Here is a 21628-nt window from a genome sequence, read left to right as displayed (position 1 = left end):
GATGTTTGCTGTTATAATTTTTATTTTTAGGAAATTTGGCTGCCAACAGATATTTTTTAAGATTTGTTTTCGGCATATTTGGCTTTTACTAGATAGAAAATACCTCATAGGAAATAAGGGCAGAGATGGGGGATGACATGAATCCAGGGTCCCCACCTGGACTTGAATTGGTTATGTAATCAGTGTCTTGATCCCCGAGGTCACCCGGCCACACAGATCTCATCTCTACAACCCTTTCTGTTTCTGGTCCGCCTGCTGCCCTGCCAGGCTGGGGGGAAAAAAACTGAATTGTGTCCCTCTGAATGACTCCAAGGGCAGCGAGGACAAATCACCCACTGTAAACCTCAGCCATGCACTCTGCTCACTGTTCCCTGTCTAAATTCAAATCAAGAGCCAAAAGCCAGGGAAAATGTGATGGTGCATGGGGGGGGGGAGTTCAGTCAGAGCAGGTTGAGATGAATTCTGTGCAGAAAAAATGGAAATTACCTGTTTCGTCTTTTCACACTGGTTTTTACTCCTTTTCATTACGTCTTCGTATTTTCAGATTTGTTTCTGCATCTCCCTTTCTATCTCTGTCTTAGACAAACACACACATTTTTAACACCTAAATGGTTCGTCTAATAAGCAGTTTCCTCCTGTCCGCCGATCTTGGCTGGTGATTTGCTCCCTGCCCACTCTACCTCATGTTTCCTCTGCCTCTTCTCATATATGTCAGATGGTTTCGTCACACTGTTGGATTCATTTTCATCCCTGGTGGTTGAGGGCTTCATTTCAGAGGAATATCTTGCGATTTATTTGACTTGGAATCAAACTGACACTTGTTTAGCTTTCATGACACTGGCAATCTTTTTTTTAATAATTGAAACAGCCTTTCTTGTACAAACAGGTACAGGGTAGATAGGTTTTGTTTCTATTACTTTTTAATTAAAACATGCATCTCTTTACCTGCAAAGGTAGAGTGATGTAACTTAACGCAATGAGCATTGTTACCTCGGCTAGCCCATGAATCTTTGCTCTTTTTCCCCCCATGAAATTCTCTTTCAAAGTCAGACATAAATTCTGATTGTTTCAAGCCCTTACACAGCATCTCAGTTATCGTAAGTTGAAGCCAGCCAGAGGTGGATTCAAACACAGATATCAAGAATCTTGAAGCACAAGCACAGTATTGGAATAATTGAGCGGTATGTTGAATGACTACACTTCTGCACTTGTTTGAGATGCAGTGGCCTAAAGTGGGAATCCTCTTATTTAAAAGACCTGAATTGACCTTATATCTCTGCAGCAGAAACCGTACATATAGTAATGCTCTGCAACCTTACAAAAGAGGCCGGCCTTTCCTCATTAGACTTTGTGAGTCATCCGTTCAGCCTTTCAGCTCCAGTGGACCTTGAGAACACACAGAATCCGCAGCACAACATAAAATTGGGTTCAAGAAAACTCTAGCCTTATATGTAGCTATTTTGCATTTTAGCCCTGATGCCTTTATCAAGTGGCTGTGTAGCTGTTGCCACGCATTGATGCTGGTCTATACCTGCACAAAGACTTAATGAATACTGCACAACCTCTGTGTCGCTGTTTCAAGATCACAGAATAAAACAGCAGGCCAAGCATAAATCTACCCGTTGGTAGAAGCAGCATGAATACCAGCTAAATAACTTTGTTTTGGTTCACCTTTTTGTTCCCTTTTCATGCAGTTGTAGCCAATAACAGGGCCAACAAAGTTTAGAGTAGAGAGACAGCAACCTGCATCAATTGTGTTTTTCTTGTGTCCCGTGTCATGCAAGGAGGCAAGGTAGATATTATTGCCAATTTAATTGGGTATAGATATAGACAATTGTGGCACCATACATTGTGCATTGTGTTTGGCTTAGCAGCTTTAGTGACTTCAACAAATTCAATGTTTGATTAATTGTTTGACAATTTGTTAAAGGTAATTTATTTGACAGTTTGTAAGATAAGTGATTCTGAAATTGCTAAAAGCTTTGAGTTAGGATTCCTATCAGTTTTTTAGATTGCATATTAGGGCTAAATATTACATTTATATCGATTTTTCTGACCAATGTTGTGATTGTGACTTTACAGCATTGAGATATATGATAGTGCAAAGCATAATAACAAACTGTTTCTGTCTCGACATAAATAGAATCACATAAAACAATGCTCCTTTTTTTCACACAGATAAGTTGCCGAGGGGAAATGTCAATGTCATCCAAGTTTAGCTTTCCCCCGATGCACCTTGTGAGTCATTTGTGAGAGCCTTGATCAGACACGCTGCGTATGCTCTCGCCACCGTCTTTCCTTGCACATCTAAGCCAGATTCTCTTCCTGGTGTCTGTCAGGAAACAAGGGAAGTGAATAGATGTTGATAAGGGGGATCGGAGAGTCGGTGACTAGCAGCTGAGAGCTTAGAAAGGCAATGACTTCACAATATTTGTGTTCCCCTCACTGCTGGAACTCCTATGGATAAGGCAATCCCTGGTGATGAACACAGCCTCTGTGTGACCGGCTCACTTGCTTGTCCTTCTGCTTATCGAATTATTGACTGGACTTCTCACTGTGCTGCGGCCTATTTTGGCTCTCAAAAAATGTATCAAGGCTGAAACTACCACTGAGTACACCAAGGTTGTGTCCATTGATTATTGCATGTCCATTTATTTCTTTCAATCAATAATGAAACTCTTTTTGTAGGAAAGTCTGATCTGGTATTAAGAAATACAGCTACTGAGCTTAACCCCTGCAAATGTTTTATGTCTTGATTAAACCCCTGTGCTATGTAGCTGCTAACTCACAGCTTCAGGACAACTCATTTTTAAGACTAGGCTTTTATACACCTTTTGCAAGAGGACACAGCAAGACAGAAACTTTGAATGTTTTTCTCTGTTTGTTTAATGAGGGAAAGAAAGGGGAAACGGAGACCTCAGAGGAGAGACATGTGAGAATGGGTTTCCTAGAAAAAAACTCTACTGGACCATTTCCAGAGGTTGTTAAGCCAGACACAAACATTATCACAGTTATTTTGGTCTTGTTTTTTTTTGCAGTTTCATAAAGTTATTATTAATCAAACATCAACAGCAATAGGAATTTGGTATCAGTTTCTCATTCCAAATTCAGTTATTATAGAAGGATAAATTAATTTCAGAACAGCATACAAAAAAATCCATAACATCTATAGCTGTATCTGGATGTATTGTTGCCTTAAACACTACGCTGTCTCCAGGCATGTTTGTGAAGAGCGAGGAAGTGGAAAAAGGATGGAAGAGTATGATTGCAGGGTGTGGAGTTGGGAGGAAGGTAGGTGAGAGGAGGAGAGCAGGGTGTTGGTTGAGAGGAGGGAAGACGAGCAATACAAATTGTATGAGCCCTCCAGCTTTTGTGTAGTGTAATCGAATGCCCATGACTTTCTGAAATCGACAGTACAACAAACAGAATCGAGTGAAAAGTAGAGTGTGTGTGTTATCAGTGATGGTGGGATTCAGAGTTAGGGAGGAATGGTCAGAACACTGAGTAATCGGATGAAAAACAACATAACAAATTGATGTTGAAATAAGTTGCCAATGTTTTTAAATGAAAGCTTTTACTAAGTTGTGTAATCATTTCTATATCAAATAAGTATCTTAACAACGGTTTGTAAACCATTAATCCAATAGAAATGGTCATGATAACAACCGTTTTTAAAGTGACTTGAAAGAAGGTCATAGTAGATGCAAATCAATGACATGAAATATATATTTAGACTTTTAAGTGCCTGTCTCTTATCTTATCATGAATGACCGAGCAGTTAGTGAAGACGAAAAGATACCGTACATTTCTCCGTTAGACACAACATCATAATACATAACAATTATATAATATTAAATAGTTCATGAAGAAAACATAATGCCTTGAAGCGATGAAAATAATTTCACGGCCAGAGTTTAATTTGCCACCCTGACCCAGGCGTTTCTGTGGCACGATTGAAACCTTTCTGCGGTTTGAGTGAGTCCAGAGGGAAACATGATGTAACATTGCATAAAAGTTTCTCCCTGTTACTGCAGGCAGTTTTCCGTATGTGACATTAGTTCAGTTAAGTGTTATTCAACTTCACTTGTTTCTTGCTGTTGGCAGTTCTTACCTCTCTCCGTAGCTTCCACAGCTTTCTAAGCAGATAAACTACTACTGAAAAATGCCAAGAGAATAAAAGCACACTGGGAGGTGTGTGGATGTGTGCGTCATGTCCCCATGTCAAGAGGAACTGCTGTTTATAAACAATGTTATACAAGCACTGACAAATAAATGTCAGTTATAGCTCTTTTTTGGGGGGGATACATGTCCTTGAGAGTTAGAGCTTCTGAAAAGCGTGTTTTTATGTCTGTGTTTTACTGTATGTGTACTCAAAAGACAAGTTTAGTGTACTAGATATGGTTAGGTTATCTTGTATGCCTATATATTACCGTAACGAAGAGACATTTGTCAATTTAAGTGGATCATTACCTGCTGCACTTCTCCAATTTTTTACATATTTTTTTTTACAGAAAAGGGTTTTTAGAAATATGTTGGGATTTCACAACACGGTCAGAGTCAATGTATGTGAAGGAAATCTGGCCTCGGTTTATAAAGTTAAAGGCTGCTTTTGTTGTCTCACAGTCCTTTTGTTTCACACTGCTTTGATGACATGTGTTTTCATATGAGCTCCCAATGTGTAACAATTATTTGAAACAATGGTAAGATGTTAAGCGAGGGGAAGGTTTTCTCTTCCTTTCCGCCTAACTGGATTCAGTATTAGAGGGCTGCCATTGGATTGCAGTCATTTATCTTTCCTATGTGTATATGGCATTATGAGTAATGGTACTTTCACGCTTTTCAGCTCCCTTGATTACTTTGGCCCCCACTCCTCATCCCACATGCCTTTTTATTCCAATGACATTCTTTCAAATGTATTGCGGACAACTTTGACAAAGTCAGATGCAAACTGTAGAGGATTGAATGTGAACATAAGGCTGGCAGGAAAAGGCAGAGGCTTTGGATATGGTATAACAGTTGATCACCAAGAATGAAAAGGATTCAGATGCTATAAGCTTGCCGATGCTGAAAGACCGTTTACTGCATTTTCTTAAATTTTTATAAATGAAATTAGCCTGCCTATAGTGTACATATTTCACAATGTTATCTCATTCTCAATTCACCATGTTGTTGTTGAGAATTTATGTTACATCCTCCACACAGTCTTAGTTTTCCCTGTCTGCTCATATATCCTTTTTGTCTTTTTACGCAGCTTGGTGACAACTAAAAGACAAAAAGCCCTTTTTTGAGCAGACACATAGTTTTCTAAGATAACAACCAAGTTTAAAGCCATTGCTACTCAACATGACACGCCATTCTTTTAAAAGAATCGTCCTTCTCATCTGTTATCACTGGGCAGTTGAAGCAATGCTGCAGCCATGGCAGCCCGCAGTTAGTTGGCTGGTCGGCTACTGGTCAGTGCCCAGTTCTTGGTGCTGCTCCAGAGATGAATGCTGCTGGGGAAAGCCTGATTAGTGTTACTGACAGCCCATAGATCTTAGCGGGCTCATCCCCAGCCAAGCCTCCCTGCCTCTCCTTTGTCTCTGTAACTATCTGTCTCTCACACAGATCGGGCCAATGGAAAGAATTTAAACTTTAATTGATTAATATTAGCTATTAGAGGTTATGCAATTGTGTTACATTTAAATCCTTTAGGGGGTTTTCACCCCCAAAAAATGTAAACTCAAGGTTAGCTTTCTCTGGAGGTTTTCACTACATCTCATGGTATTCCTCATCAAATGGAGTTTGGAGAGTTGGGAGACTGTGATATACAGTTTTTATAGCCGTGAAAAAAAACTAGTAAGTGGACCCAAGCAACATTATGAAGTGTTGTTTTGAAGATTTCAATAGTCTGTTGAGTGAGCTTGATTTAAACTCTAGATCTTACTCCTTGCTCTGAATCTTTCTGTGTGGCACTCTCCTTTGTCAGCGACGGTTCATTTCTGATACACCCATCTTCTCCCACATTCCAATATCATGCAGCAAGATTAGATATTATAAAACTTCCATAAAAATGTTTTTTCTATAATTGAGAACAAGATTGGTGAAGGAAGTGGTGCCTCTGTTTTTTCAACTACTCTAACAGCCAGGGACACTTGTATATACTTGTATATACTTGATGTCCTGGAGCATGACTTCTGAGCTTCACTCGAACTTGCCTTGTTGGGCCAGGATAAAAAAAAACCTTGGTTCAAATATTCAAGTACACGATGTTGATGATCTGTGAAAGCACTTAATTTGGTTCACAGTGATTTGTGTGATCCGTCAAAGGGTTCTACAATAGTGAGGCCCTAACAAACTTGCCTAACTTGAACTAGTAATGGTTACATAACAATTGCAGTTGTTACTCATTCTTCTTCTGGACTCCATTTGCATTCTCAATATAAAAAAGCCTGGCATTTGTGTACAATATTTCACAGCAATACCAATATGAGCTTTTCAGTCTGCTGTAGATTGCTTCAATCACCTCAGAGAGTAATTGACATTCAGAATACAAGATTAGCCGGACATCAAAGGCCGAACCTGCTAAAAGAGAGAATGAAAAATGACCCATGTGCGTATCACACTAACACACACTGTACATACAGTTCAGTGGTCTTTTACCACCGACGTGGCCGGTTACATTCATCGGTATATTAAGATTCCCGTCTGCCTGCAGGAAAGTCTTATGGTGTCTACTCTTATCTGTGTTGGTACTTAAGGGTAAAGAAGAGGTGGCGGAGGAGCAGCATGTGGTAGTATGGATTAAATGTATCAGTGTGTCGGCTTAAGATAGATGAAAAGATGAAAGTCTCTTACCCACGATGACACTCGCAGCCTACGGCTAGGGTGCCAATGATCCCACTCTTTCCTCTTCTTCTCTGCAGCCTCTTGACAATGAATGATAACGGGATCAGTTGCAGTTTTAGGTCGTGATGTCAGTGGTGTCTGAGTACCGCAGATGTCTGTTGTTATGACAATGTAATGTTTCACACGTCCATTTTTCTATTGGAAATTTAATATAATTTTTTCCATTTCTTTTGGATCCCATCTAAAAACATGATACCTTGAACACACACCCCTTTCCTGCCGCCTTGAGATGGTGGTGATTTATCTGCTGCTCTACCTCTTGGGCCGTAACTAATCCTTGATATATTTCCCCCATCTTTCTGTCTCATTGCAGATAAACTCACTTTCATTTTGGGGCCTCTTTCCTTCTTTGTCTCCCTCCATTTACGCCCTGAGCTCCAGTCTACACATATACACTGAAACACATCCATGCACACTTTTATAACCTCTGCTTTGCCAACCCACATCAAATACCCCAAAACAGCACCCCATCCCCCTAAATCTCAGACATAGACAACTTTATGCAAAGTAGACAAAGTGTTCTGTTCGTCACGTTGTTCTTATAAATCCCACTGCCTCGACACAGTTTGCTGTTTGCTGTTGTTCCAGTATATCTGCACCTGTCAGACATCTTCCCAGTCACTCTCACAGGCTTCTAGGAATTCCATCAGTCCTCAGCAAAAACACGCAAATCCTGATACACGCACATACACAAACACACAGTGTGAGGAGTAGCAGGTTGCCCAAGGCTATAACTGAAATGACTGGCTAACCACCAAGAGTTACATGGACTGTTTGGACTCTATCAGTCAATAGACCATCACCCCTCATCCTCTCTATCATGGTGGTTTGGATATAGCCTCCGGCTGTGTGTGTGTGTGGGGGGGGACGACGACTGTGTGTTGTGATTCTAGAGGCATAGTATGAACCAGTATAAAAGAGAGAGACAGACAAAGGAACCCAGGGAGTGATGGAAACCTCAAAATATTTATTAACAGATTAAGAAAATTGGTTTTCAATAGTAACCTCCTCATCCTGTCCCAGTGGCTCCACACAGGCCTGCCATCAACAACATTTATCTTTAGACCTTAATGAAACGGGCCATTTGAAAAACAAGTGGCATTGGAGTGAAGATGAAACATTTACAATGATGAAACATAACAAGTTCTCTCTTGGTGACTGATCATTGGACTAATAAATAATATCATGGAATATGATTGATGTCTGCAGCTCTACAGAGACCTTTGCACATCCATGCTAGAACCAAGGTATGACCCACCATCTGTAAACCAAACTGTACAGACGTTAACTGTGAGCTAGCTAGCAATGTAAACACAGACTGTGTTACAAAGTATCAGGATAAGCCCACTTTTTATTTTTTTACCTCATTTTACACAAAGCTGAATTAATAAAAAATCCTGTAAATCACATTTGAGTAGATGTTTTTTCTCTCTGTTCTAAGTCGTGTTATTCTGTTAAAGACTAAAGGACAATAAGGGAATACGTGAGGACGCAGCTGATTGGTCAGATGTTAGTAAACGGATCAACATGACCTAGAACAGACTGACAAAAATAAATGTTATTAAGTGAAACAGGATTACAGGATTGTTAATTAAATTCAGCTTCATGTAAAATGAATATTTGCATGTTTGTTGTATTACCAAAACATGACAGAATTTATGCTCTCTTCTACGCAAAAAGAGGCCTGTTTTCTTCTTGCAGCGACCGGCTCTAGTTTTGTTCAAAAGGCCCGGGATGAAAGTAGATTGCAGCTCCATCTGTGAGCTTCTCTGCACCCCTTCCCTCTTCCCCCTCCTAAGACACAAATTACCATTCATACTTGCATGCCTTTCTTACATCATGAAAAGACTGTAGAAGCACACATGCACACAAATCTCCCTAACTTCAGCTCATTTGAAGTCCCTGTCCAGTTACTTTTGGCTGTATCTCTTTTAGCACCAACTCCATCACTCTGGAGTCAGACAGTGGGATTTGACACTTTTACACTCATACAGTTTGTTCTACCTTTTGAGTCCTGGTGATCAAATAAGACACACACCACTGTGTACATCATTGTGACCAGAAGACTGTTGAGATAAAAGTACCAAAACAGTACTTAAACCCTCATTCCCCAGTGGTGCAGTACTTGTTAATTCTGTCAGTGTTCTTTGGTTACTGTGTGTGAGTGTGTTTGCATACACATTTTTGTGCAGTAATTGAGTCTGTTGTGGAAAGCAACTGTTTTTCATGCTCATACTTTTCTAGAGGGGCTTATAGGCCCCTTCAGCCACGTCTAAAGCTTTTCTACTACTTTAAAAATGCCTCTACCAGCAACTTTAACTTCCCTGCAGTGATTTCTAATACCAACCATTTTCCAGCCATATGCAATACTTTTATATGTTGAGTTCTTTAAGACTGTATTCCCCTTCTGAACTAATTCCATTGCACATTTCCACACTTAAAATTAGTTCTGTGCCACACTGACTCATATTGGGAACTGTGGAAAAACAGCAATTACTGTTTTTCAAGTTCAGCTAAAGAACTTGTTAACCAACAGAATTGGGTTTGTTGTTAAGTTCCAATAAAGCGAAAACAGCACCCACATGACCTGTGACAGCAAATTTGATTGTGTGAACGATAGTGAATTTGTTAGGGGAATAGTTAAAAGCAGGCAGCAGCCTTGAAGAAATACCACATTTACACAGCTTCCTCACAGAGGGAACAGACTAGTCATTTTGAGACTGTCCGTTGTAGTCACTGTGCTCTGCTATGAGCTCCGTTGAGGACGCCACAGTGGAAGTAATTTCCCGCTCCCTTCTTGTTAGAGTGCTATTGAAACAGATTTTGTGCTGTAATTGAATCAGGCATCATGCAGCTTGTACAGATATAACAGACTTCCTGCTCTTTTGAATCCATTATTCCTGGTGGATTCACAGATGTCAAACATTGTCCAGAGTAAACTGAACGGAGGCGCCAGGAGGAAACGGATTGAGGCCGGCTTGATACACCGTATTTTAGTGATCAGAGTACTAGTTTAGTAGAGAATTATAAAAAATATGCTATATAATGTGCTAGAAAAGTAAGCAGCAACCCACATTTAGAAATTTGCTAATCCTCATCTGTTATCCCACATTGCCACTTCCATCTTTGTCATTATTATAATATCCATCCAACATGTGTTAAATATTTCTCCCTCTTTTTGGCTGTGTCGCTTTACTGACACAAAACTGTCACTCTAAATTTTTCCAGCTTGCTCATTCAAGGGACATTTAATATAAGTCTTCAGCGGGAACCCAGGAAAAAGTCCCAACAAATTGTCAGACTGACAGTTTACACCTGTTACCTGATCCATCTGACAGACGACAGAGGGAGAGAGAATGAGAGAGAGAGAGCAAAAGCAAGAAATGGGTAACTGGGTTTAGATGACAGATTTACCATGGCAGACACAAGACAGAAGATCTGAGACAGACGGTAAGAAAAGTCAGTGACAGTCAGACTCCCAGCTGCGACAGCTGATATTTTATAGGATAAGAGGTGCAGCAACCAAACAGATGTTTGCCAGAGTTCAACTGTCATGACTTAAGTGGATCAGGTGATGTGTCTCCCATCCAGCATGGTGTCTTGAATGTCAAACTATGCGACCTGGTAGAGCAGGGAGACTTCAGAGCTAACATGACGAAATGGAAACTGAGACTACTAATTGTGAGGTAGTTAATTAGAGAATTAAATATCTGATGATATCTAATAGATATGTCGGAAGTCAGGAAACTATAAATATCACCAGTAATACGTTTTTTAGGTAGGATTCATTGGTCTTGCCTGATAACTATAGAAAAAGACCAACATGTGTTCTGACGTTAAAAAATCTGCTTTGCCAGTGGTCCAAGGTACGTTTGTTTTGGTTGAAATTAAAAGATGAAAATGTTTTCATGTCGCTTCAAAGAAAATACTTAGGAGGGTCCATCTATGTCAGGTTTTAATGAAAAGTGAAAGTTAAAAAATGTCCATTTTGTACCCGATTCAACTCGTAACCATATTCATTTTAATACTAAATTGAAAAACCAGTTGACAAAGGTGTACTCATATAATACATGTTTATTTAATAACTTAAAAGTGTCAAGTGTCATTGTCTGTGTTTTTTTATGACCGACTACAATCAAAAATCCATCCATTTTTTGGTAATGGATTCAAGAAGTAGACAGCAGTAAATAGATTTAAGTGAAGGTGTAAAATAGTGTCGCTGAATATATTATGCAAAACTAGACCTGCTCAGATGGAGAAAGCAGACACATCGGCCAGTCAATTCAATTCAATTCAATTCAGTTTATTTTGTATAGCCCAAAATCACAAATTAAAATTTGCCTCAGAGGGCTTTACAATCTGTGCACATGCAACATCCTCTGTCCCGGAACCCTCACATCGGCACTCGGGAATGCAATAGATGTCATGTTTACGGAATGAACAACATAACAAAGTTACAACACATTCAATGTATATGACATAAATGATTCATATAATCACAGTAGTAAGCAGGGTAAGGGAGGAAAACATTAAGACTACTTATAAAAGCAGCAATGACTATGGTAGAATTGAAATAATGATATAGGGAATAGTTATAGTAATGTGACAAATAATAATAATGGAAGTAGCAGTGGGTGTCAGCTGGGTCACAGCAGGAGGCACGACCACGGTCCAGGTACCACAACGATTCATGGAAACCTGCGAGACTAGAAAGCAAAAGGGAATAGTAATCTGAACCAGCCCTAACTATAAGCGCTATCAAAAAGGAAGGTCTTACGCCTACTCTTAAAAGTAGTCAGGGCGTGGAAATTCCTTTTCAAAGTTTTTCAGACATTCAGTCATATGTTTAAGTGAGTTTAATATAAGTGCAAATGGGAGGCTGTTTACGTCGGTTGATCGCCACATGAGGCTCAAGTCTGCAGAGTGAAACTCTTTCTTATTCAATCCAGTCAGTCACACTGCCATCCATTTCTCCTCACCATGGCTCCTCTCGCTGCCTGCTGCTTTCTGTTAATGGAGATATCACCTCCCTCCTCCTCCTCCTCCCATCCCGTTATTTGCTCTTTCTTTGTTGTCCCGTTTTCCCTCCACCACTCCACTTTCACTTCACTCTTTTGAAATCCTTCTGTCGTGCCCCTTCATAGGCCCACTCAGTGAAACTAATTGACAGTAAGCCATCACTAAGAGCACTCTGCATCTCTTTTTCTGCAGAAACTAATCAGAGCCATTGCTGGTTATCCAAGACATGTTCCGTCCCTCTCTCATTGTACTGTAAATCAACAAATGATTCATAATAAGTAGAAGAGGCAGACAAGGAAGAAAAACACTCGGTATTAAACAACAATGATTATTACTGAGTGCAATTCTGGAAAGCAGGCATGATGTGTTTCTTTCAGCAGGGCTCAATATTTCCTTATAGTGAATGCCAAGCACTCAAATGGCAAACAATTGACATTTTGAGACTCCCCAGGTATCGCTTTAGCTCTGGTGTCAGGAAATGCCACAGCTGAGAAAAATATCGTAATTAGGGAGTTAAACAAATTGTAATGTTTGCTTAAAAGTGTAATGTGTAATGTAGCAAATATTTATTGGAGCATTGGTGCTAATACAAATTTCTGATGAATTAAATGAAGGAGAAGGCCTTTCATCTGCCTTGAATGACATCAAAGTTCCCATAAGTCTTTCAGATGAATACTGTTGTGATAAAACATACTCTGATACTAATAGGGCACAATATATATGTAAATAAAACAGACAGGGCCAGCCAATTGTAAATAAAATAGAAAATCAACATAATTCAAACAAAAAGACTTGGCCGCTGCATGTGCAAAAGACAAATCAACTTGCTAAACATTTTTTAAATCAGGGTAGGCCAACTGCAGTACTCTTGCATGACAACAAAATGAAAGCTGTCACACACACTTTAAAACATTACAGATACACCTTTGCAAAAAGGCTTTGACCTGCCATGGGCTTAATAAAACAATATAAAGTCATAGGCCTGTCACTCATCTGAGCTGACTGACAATCCGACATGACTTTTTCAACTCACTTGACCTTTCAATTTTTTGGGGAAGTGCGCTTTCAGGAAGTAGAGTGCGTTGATGAACTCTTCACTCAGTTGATTTCTGAACTTTTTAACGAACGGTTACAAAGCTCCTCCTCTGCCTCACCAGGTGCCAGACCTGTGCATTGTGGTGCTCACAGTCGCTCCTTGCATCCTCGACTAGTGGTTCTTAAAGCCTCTCTTGTTCTTACAGATCCTTCTGCAGAAATACTTGTTGTCGTTGTCGTTTGTCCATTGCTGTTTCTCATTAACCTTGAATCTGTCTGACTGGGATGCTCATTCTCCCCCTTCTTGGGCTCCCCTAACTTTCATAAACTGATCTCACGCTCACAAGGAGATACAATACCACTGCAGACCATTAACTTCCTACCCTGCATCATTTTTCCTTCTTTCCTCCCTCTGTTATTCTGTCTCACTTCTGTAGACAGTAGGTAAATCTTTTTTTTTTTTTTTTTTTTTTTTACTTTTCTCACTCACTTTGCTATGAGATATTTTTAATTTGTTCTCTGTAGGTTTTGTCCGTGGCCATCTTCTCTGCAAACACACTTGAGTGCTCTATACTCTGTCCTCAGAATGTCCAAATTACTCTGTGGTTGCTTTTCTTACATGCCCTAAGACATTGCGCTGCTGTGTGCAAAATATTTGATTCCAATTAAAATAGTGGCTTTGTTTTCCTCCTCAGTTTGTATTGATGCAGTCAAAATCAGTCTGGGGGTGGGTCTTTATGGCTAATAGTTGTTGGAAATCAGAGTTTAAAGCACCTTTTAATAAGTAAAAAAACATCACCATTAAAATAAACAGCACTGCCTGCAAATCTAACTGTACAAGGAGAAAGGGTCCTGGGAGAGAGTGAGTGGGAAGAGTTTATGTTATTTAAATGACCCACCGGTCAGCTTTAACCTAGTTCTGCTTAAGGTGCAGGACTTAATTGCAGCAGTCAATATGCCTTATTACTCTGTTCTTGCTAACTGCATCTTATACTTGAACACTGGGACTGTAAAAGTCAGAGTTGACACTCATAGTAATTATGGACATAATGTAATGATTTTGTCCCCCTGTTCTCCTGGGCGTTGGATTTTCTAATGCTTAATAAACTGCTCTTGTTGTTGGCGGCTCCTTTCTCAGCCATAACTTAGTTTCAGTCATTTATTACCTTCCCCCGACAGTAAACGGTGACATCTGAAGAGAAGTTGAGGATATTATCAGATACACCAATGACTTTAGTTAAACCATCATTCAGATATAGTTGGTGTCAATAAGTAGTAAAAGGTTATGGTACAGTGGCATTGACATATGAGGAACAGCACTTGCATGGTACACATTCATAGTATATTGAAAAAAGTTTGATTAGAGAGCTACAGTGATAAAAGACACCTGGCTGGTATGGTTATCCTTCTTCCTGTGTTTTCTATAGTTAATGTTTTTTCTCTGCTAACTAAGATGGACTTTATTCATGGGGTATCATTGTCTCATCAATGTTAAAGTGTTGAGTCTGTCTCAAAGCCCTGTCCTAAATCATCACTTTGGGAGGCATCTGCACAGTCTGTCCTCGCATGAGAGGAATGAAGCCCATTGGATCACTGCTATTATTATATTATGTATGATCTCAGGCATGTAATGTATCCTATAGGAACTTGATTTAATAAGAAAATAAATGAAGGATGTGTGAGGTCCTATAGGCGCACCCTATTATTTACACACTAAGTGCAAGCTCCCTTCTACTATTATCTCTCCTTACTCACCCCATCGCCTCCAGTATGGCTGCTTCTTATCTTCCCTTTCCCTCTGTTACTCCCGTTTGCTGGTTAACCCGTTCGTTCTCCCCAATTCACTTTTATCATGTTTTTTTACATTTCTCCTTGTGTCTTCTGTTTCTGCATACTGTTAATACAGTAAATTTGTACTTCTTTCCCACTCCTCTCTCATATTTACATCATGTGCATAGTATACATTATCCCATTTTCCTCTCCTGGCAAGGGATATTTATGATTAGCACTGAATACGAAAACCTATAAATACTGAATAGATCATCAAGTGCCTCATGTAATTTGCATGGAAAGCAGAGTGGTTTTGTACCACATTGTATTTATTTTTTTCTGTGCAGGTTACCATCTATTTTAGGCCAGCCTGTTCAATGGTTGTATTGCCTCCTTAGTAGCTAATTTGCTAGTTTGGATGCTCTGATAAGACATACTTGTTCCAAATTCTAGGGATAAATCTGGAGGAGACCCCTCAGCTTTTGCACATTATCTTTTTACTTTTAGATTCAGTAATATCTTTTAAATTTCTTCTCTATAATGTTAGATTATTAATATTTAAATAAATGTTATGTCGTCTTTTTCTGTCTATTCAGCTTTACATTTTTTATCCTTTTCTACCTCTTCTTTTCTCCTCCTTTGTTTTAAAAGTTTCTTCTTGGATTTTTTCTTTGTCATTTTGTCTGTGTCTTCTTCTTCCAGTTATTATTGTTATTTAGCCTACGGGTCTGTGGAAGGATTACATCTATTCCACTCCAACATCATTGTAATAAAATAAATGCTAAAAATAAATGGATTTGGCATGACATTTATTGATCAATACATAGCACAGTGATGCAGTGTCCTTTTTGAATATGAGTAGGGACCCAAATTAAATATAGATTATCAACTGCATATGTCCCTACATTAATATGTTTTCAGGAACCTCAGTCCCAGTGGAAGACACTAACAGATATTTTGATTTCAATACCAGGATGGACAAGTTGACAATCCCCTGCAGTAATGTTATATACAAGAAAGCACAGTGTGGTTTCTGGATTTCTGTGTTCATATTACTGTCACATCAGATTTTATCCAGAGATGTAATGGAGCCACTTTTAGACTGTTTCTTCTACTAAGTGAATTAGTCTACCATTATGTGCCTCCTGATGCTGTAATGCTGTAATGGCTGCAGATGCTCCTCAGGAAATGGCCAAAGACACCTTGCATATTGCAGTCAATGACACTTGTAACCTAATTAAAGGAGGAACCACAAGTTACAACAATGGTTTTTATTAGCCATGTGGTTTGGCTCTATGAATAGCAATGTCTTTCTGTCAGACGCTCAGTCCACCACTTGGTCCTGACTGAAATATTTAAACTGTTAGATGAATTGCCATCAAATTGTGTACATACAATCATGGTCCTTAGAGGATAAAGCCCGATGATTTAGATGATCCCCTAGTGACATCATTAGTTTGACATTTGTAGTTTTGAGTAAAATGTCTCAACTTTTTGATGGAATGCTAGGAAATTTGGTAAAGGTGATCCCTCTGCATGAATTACCAGGGCTTGATATTGAAGCTTGCTTTTTGCCTTGGGCAAGTAAACTTTGTGTTCAGGCAAGGGGAATGGCTCATGCAGTGGTCTGATCAGGCAAGTGAAAAATAAATGTGATCTTTATAAGAGATGCCGATCGTTATTTGCCGATATTCAGTAAAAACACCTGTTTGAGAGATCAGCAATAATGCTTTCTAGTTGCACATCCCTGATGATAACAAATATGGGTTGGATGTATAAAGGGAGCTGGATATGGGTGCCTGTTTATTCCTATGAAAGTTGCTCAGTAACAGATAAAAGTGTATAAAGTATGAATTTCAGATGAAAATAGATGGATCTTTCGGCGATCTTTAGTATCCATGGGGCCCATTAAGCAAGCTCACTAGCGTTTCCTTTAGCCCCCATCCTAACCCTCTGTCCAGCCTCGTTCACTGCCTCATTCACATGAAAAGAGGAAAGGAAATAACTCTGGATTCAACTTGTGGGACCTAATGATTAAAATAAGGGCTACTTTATGTGTTTGTACTTGAAAGTTGATTAACATAAAAAAAATTAATTACAGATGTCTCTTTCTCAATGTCTATTGGGAAAAGTAGTTTTGGGCCCCATGGCATCACGTGATGGACCCAGAAATTGTAATTCCAACATTTGGCCACTATGTTAATTTTGCTTCAAAGCTAGGTGCTCTTCCTTTGGGCTTAGTTGAAATCAGCAGAAGGAAAGCTAGTTAAAGTTAGCTGTTACCAGCTGGTCGGAAGAAAAGCTCTGCTTGGCTAAATAATGCAGCTAACAGCCAATGTTACCTAGCACGATAAACAATTTGTTCATTATGGTTTAAGACCAAATACCCACAGAATGAATGACCTTCAGCCTTAGCTGTACCTTTTTGTTTAACGCTATGTAGCAACTGTGAGCATGTCAACATGCTAAACTGCTAAGCATTAGCAACAGAGCCACTAGCATGGCTGTAGACTCTTAGTCTCTGCTTCATAGTGTATTTCGTTGAAGGGCTGTCTTTGTCATGGCAGACTTTTTTCTCTTCAAATGCAAGCTTACCTCAATTTTTGTTTCATTGCTGCGGCTCGGTACAAGGCTGCGGAGGATGAATGCTTTAAACACATAACTAATGGCTTTACAGTCCTACATATCATGAAAGCCATTTTGGAAACGGACCATTTCCATGGTCTGATGTGTGCTCTTTCTAAAAATGGGCTCTTATATTAGACTTCCTTTAAAGAGTCACAGCTCTGCTTCCCCAACCAGCACCCTATTTACGTGGGATAAATGTAAGACCTTGAGCCAGAAATTGAACTTGCCATCCATGAGTAAACTGCACTAGCTGTGGGCTGCTGTTAGACTTACTGAAGACATCTTCAAATGTAAATGTAATGCTATGTGAGCATGATGAATTAATATAGTTACTTGGCAAGTGCGAGCACATAGACATGAAGACTAAATTGAATAATGCCTATTTGTATAGTCTTTTTTTGTCACCTCAGTGCTACAGTCTAATATGGTCTTGGTTTTTAAGTCTCTTTATGAGGTACTTTCAGTTCATTTCAAGTCTGCTTTTGGGTGGAATTTAGTGAATAGTGAATCAAAAGAAAACTGCAAGTACTGTATTAAGATGAAGCTGTACCTATGATACATCATAAAAGGGTGTGTACTTGACTGCTTTATTGCACAGTCTTTCCTCAGTTGCAAGTAAAATACTCCAGGTGTAAAGATGCCTAAGCACTATTTGAAGACAGACCTCCACTCTCCTCTCTCCACTTTCCAGCAGAGCAGAGTCATGCTGTTTTCTGCAGTGCTTTCTGTCTTCTGCATGAGCATAAGATGAGAGTCCCAGGATGAATAATGTCTTCCCTTGTGATTCTCCTTCATTCCTTATAATCCACTCTCTACTCTGTCTCAGCAGGGTGAGAGTCCCATCTAAAATAATCAGTAGGTTGGTGAATTGAAGGAGTAGAAGGCAAGTGTGAATGAGAAGTAATGGCACATTCATTGCATTTTTTTGAAATTTCTTTTTGTTTTATTTAGGTCTATTTCATTGCTTTAAAAACCATGGTTCCTTTGTACAAGTCTAACATGTCCTTCCAATTTCTTTTACCCTGTTCTCTCAAATCAGTATTATGACGAGTGTGGAGAAAATGGAATAGTAGGACAAAACTACTGAAATTTGTCCAAACAGATGAAAAGCTGTGAGAGGGTTTTAGAATTTGCTCATTGGCACAAGACAAAGCGTTCCACTTCAGTGGATTGAAAGGTCAAGTTGACATCCCACAAAAGTGCTTATGCACATACAGTATGATTGTTATTAGGGATTTAGACCAGTGTCTATCTATATGTGAGACCCTGCTGCGAGGAAAGAGGGAGGAAGTTTAATTTACAGTGAGAGTAACTGTGTGTGATTGTGATCTTAGTTAATCTCCTGCTCATCCTCCTTTAAATCACATCTGTGCTGGATGTTGGACGGGTAAAGATGCAAAGGTCAAAACACAAAGCTTGACACAGAGTTGGATGTGGGTTCTGTAGTTCAAGATGTCAGTACAGACTACTCACTAGAAATAAATGTTTATAGATATAACAAGGTTATTTTCAAGATTGTTTACCCCGCTCTGGTTTTCCCAACTAAGACAAGGTATTAGAAATGCTCCAAAGACCTGGTATTGTCCTTGACTGTGGTACTTGGTGTTAAGTGCCCATTGATGACAGTTGACAGTGTAACCATTGGTGAAGAGACACATGGCTGCCTTTAACCTCCCCAGGCCAGCAGAGAGGTAGACAAGGAGTGTACACAATTTATACAAACTAGAAGGAAAAAGGGGAAAAGGCGGTCGGAGTACTTATGTTAAATGATTCTATTGTCTTCTCTTACCTTTTCTAAAACTGAGAAATGTGTGTTGTTTGTGTTCTCTAGCAAAGTACTACAGACCCTCTGACTTCCATTAGTCTTTGTGTTATGTCTAAACATCGAAAAAGATCAATCACAAACCACAGTCATGATCACAACACAATGTTTTAAAAAACATGTGATTTCCTTGCCTCCTGTTTTGTCATTCTTAGTCTTCTTGAGGTGACTCAGCGTATTAAGATACAGTTTGAAACAACAAAGCATGTAAATAAGAGAAACAATCCTTACAATCATGGTGTAAAGTTAAATTATGCATTTTTATTCTCTTCCACAGTCAACAAGCACAAGCCGTGGATAGAAACTTCTTACCATGGTGTGATCACAGAGAACATGGACACGGTGCTGCTGGACCCTCCACTGGTAGCCCTGGACAAGGACGCCCCGGTCCCCTATGCTGGTAAGAAAACAATAATACAGAAAAACACACACATACAGAAAAACATCCACTGTACAGTATCCACCCACATTTAGAAAGTATAACACATACAGCATACACATCCTCCCATGTGTACGTTGTCTTAAAAACACATTGGAGCTGAGACAAGGATGCTTCAGTACTGTGTGCAGGAAATTGTGTCAACTTCACACCAGAAGATGAAAAACAGATGAACAGTTATTTGGACCCACCATTTGTCATGGAGACTGAATTCCATTTATCACTTTTGGCAGTGTAAAACAAATGGTTTTCAATCTTATTTCCAGAGCACTTTCTTCTCCTCATTTTATAGAATTGCTCAAAAAGTCACAAAACAGAGGGCTTGTAAATAACTAAACAAGTATTTGTATCACACTTCCTACAGTGGATAGGCAATCAGTATGTTTGTGTTCACTGTGAATGGATATGCAGTACTGTCTACATATAATAACTTTTAAATTCTCTAAATAATTGTCTCAATACATGAACGTCATACACTTCAATCTTTAGTGCTCCATTCTTATATAAAACTCATGGCCAGTACTTGGGGTGATTTAAATTCACAATTGCAGGGGCTTTGAGCTGGATAGTATTACGGAGGTTTATGAAAATGCATTTATTTTCATAACCTTGTCAGGTGTTGAGTTTAGATACATCTTCCTCACTCGCCCTGACAGGGATCTATTCACGGCTGCTGATAATTGAAGCCATGTGTCATCCTTTTTCTTGCTGCTGAATTGCCCCATTTAACCAGACCAACAGTTGGTCTCTAGAGTGGAAGAATATATTCCTGAGCCATATCTTTTTTCTTTTCATGATGACAATGTTCATTTTCCAGCCTAAACTTAATCTGACACTGTGGAGCTTTCTACGATATTAAAGAGTTACATAGCACAGTTTATTCACCACACAAGAAGCAAGAAAATATTATGTTTATGTGTAATGTAAGCATAACACATTTCTATCATGTAACACTTGGGGTTTTTTTTTGGTCCTAGCCACAAAACCATTAATTAAGTATCATTAATGTATTAATGTTCTGATTTCATCAATTAATCTCATAAGAAATTAATTATATAATACCATACACATTAAAAGCAGGGGCCTTGGCAAGGGGTGTCCCCTTTAGCAGTATTTTTGGGTAGTATTCAGTTTAAATATTTGCTGCATGCACTGACAGTGTAGTTGCTGAAAACTCACTGTAGCTTTTTGACAATATGTTTCCACAGCCTAATGGGCCGGTAAAATCCCTGACAAGTCCATGAAAAATAACTCCAGGACAACACTTGTTTGTTTCAAACTTTTTGTTGCTTCACACATTTGGTTTCCATTAACCAGGTGCTGGGAGCGTAGTACTGACTGTAAGTTGTCTGGTTGAGTCAGGGAACAGGTACATGTTTAATAATAATAGTACTACATCGTTATAAACCTCATCTCCAGATGACTGTTTCGGATGCTGATTATGTTGTCTAACAAGAGCTGGAATCAGACAGCCGTCACACAGGTACAGCAGAGCTGACAGTAACAGGAAGGAGAGAGAGAGGCAGAGATAGCTATTATAATTGGACAAAGTATTTCGAGACTCAAAGGCAAACGAAGAGGCTTTTTGGCAGCTAACACTTAACAGCTCATTATGGCGAAATGGCTGCTATTAATCCCAGCGCTGACAACCATGGAAAACTGATACTCAGCTTTTTTTCTCCTTATGTTTTCCTTTTTTTCTGTGTGTGTTTTTTTGTTCTAATGCCACAGTCATAATTTAGGTTTTTTCAATGTTATGTGTTAGCTGCTCTGTAAATAATGGGAAAAGAAAGCTGACCTTGAGCAGAAAAAAGCATGGATCCATGTTAAAGGCTCTTTTTGTTCTTCTTTTCCCCACAGGGCCTTTAACAACCCTGTATGGCACATATACTGTACAGTGTAACCGAAATGCTTCGGCATATGTAGATGTACTGTATATGAAGATTTAATTATTTTTTGGAGGGGTCTAGGAAGATTTAATGATCCTAACATGAAAAAAAGATAGCAAAAATAGCTTTTTATATCAC

General features: G+C 39.2%; 1 protein-coding gene across 1 annotated transcript in view; it reads left to right on the top strand.

Moving 5' to 3' along the window:
- Window positions 1-21628, top strand: part of clstn2a (calsyntenin 2a) — a 125209-nt gene that overhangs the window by 38335 nt on the left and 65246 nt on the right. The window contains exon 2 of the mRNA XM_054625358.1: window positions 19440-19562. Coding sequence (XP_054481333.1) covers window positions 19440-19562 — 123 coding nt within the window. The remainder of the gene's footprint in view (window positions 1-19439; window positions 19563-21628) is intronic.

Source organism: Anoplopoma fimbria, chromosome 3 (assembly GCF_027596085.1).
Source record: "Anoplopoma fimbria isolate UVic2021 breed Golden Eagle Sablefish chromosome 3, Afim_UVic_2022, whole genome shotgun sequence".
Classification (NCBI taxonomy): domain Eukaryota; kingdom Metazoa; phylum Chordata; class Actinopteri; order Perciformes; family Anoplopomatidae; genus Anoplopoma; species Anoplopoma fimbria.
The sequence above is the reverse complement of the archived record's forward strand: the minus strand, read 5'-3'. Positions and strand labels throughout refer to the sequence as shown.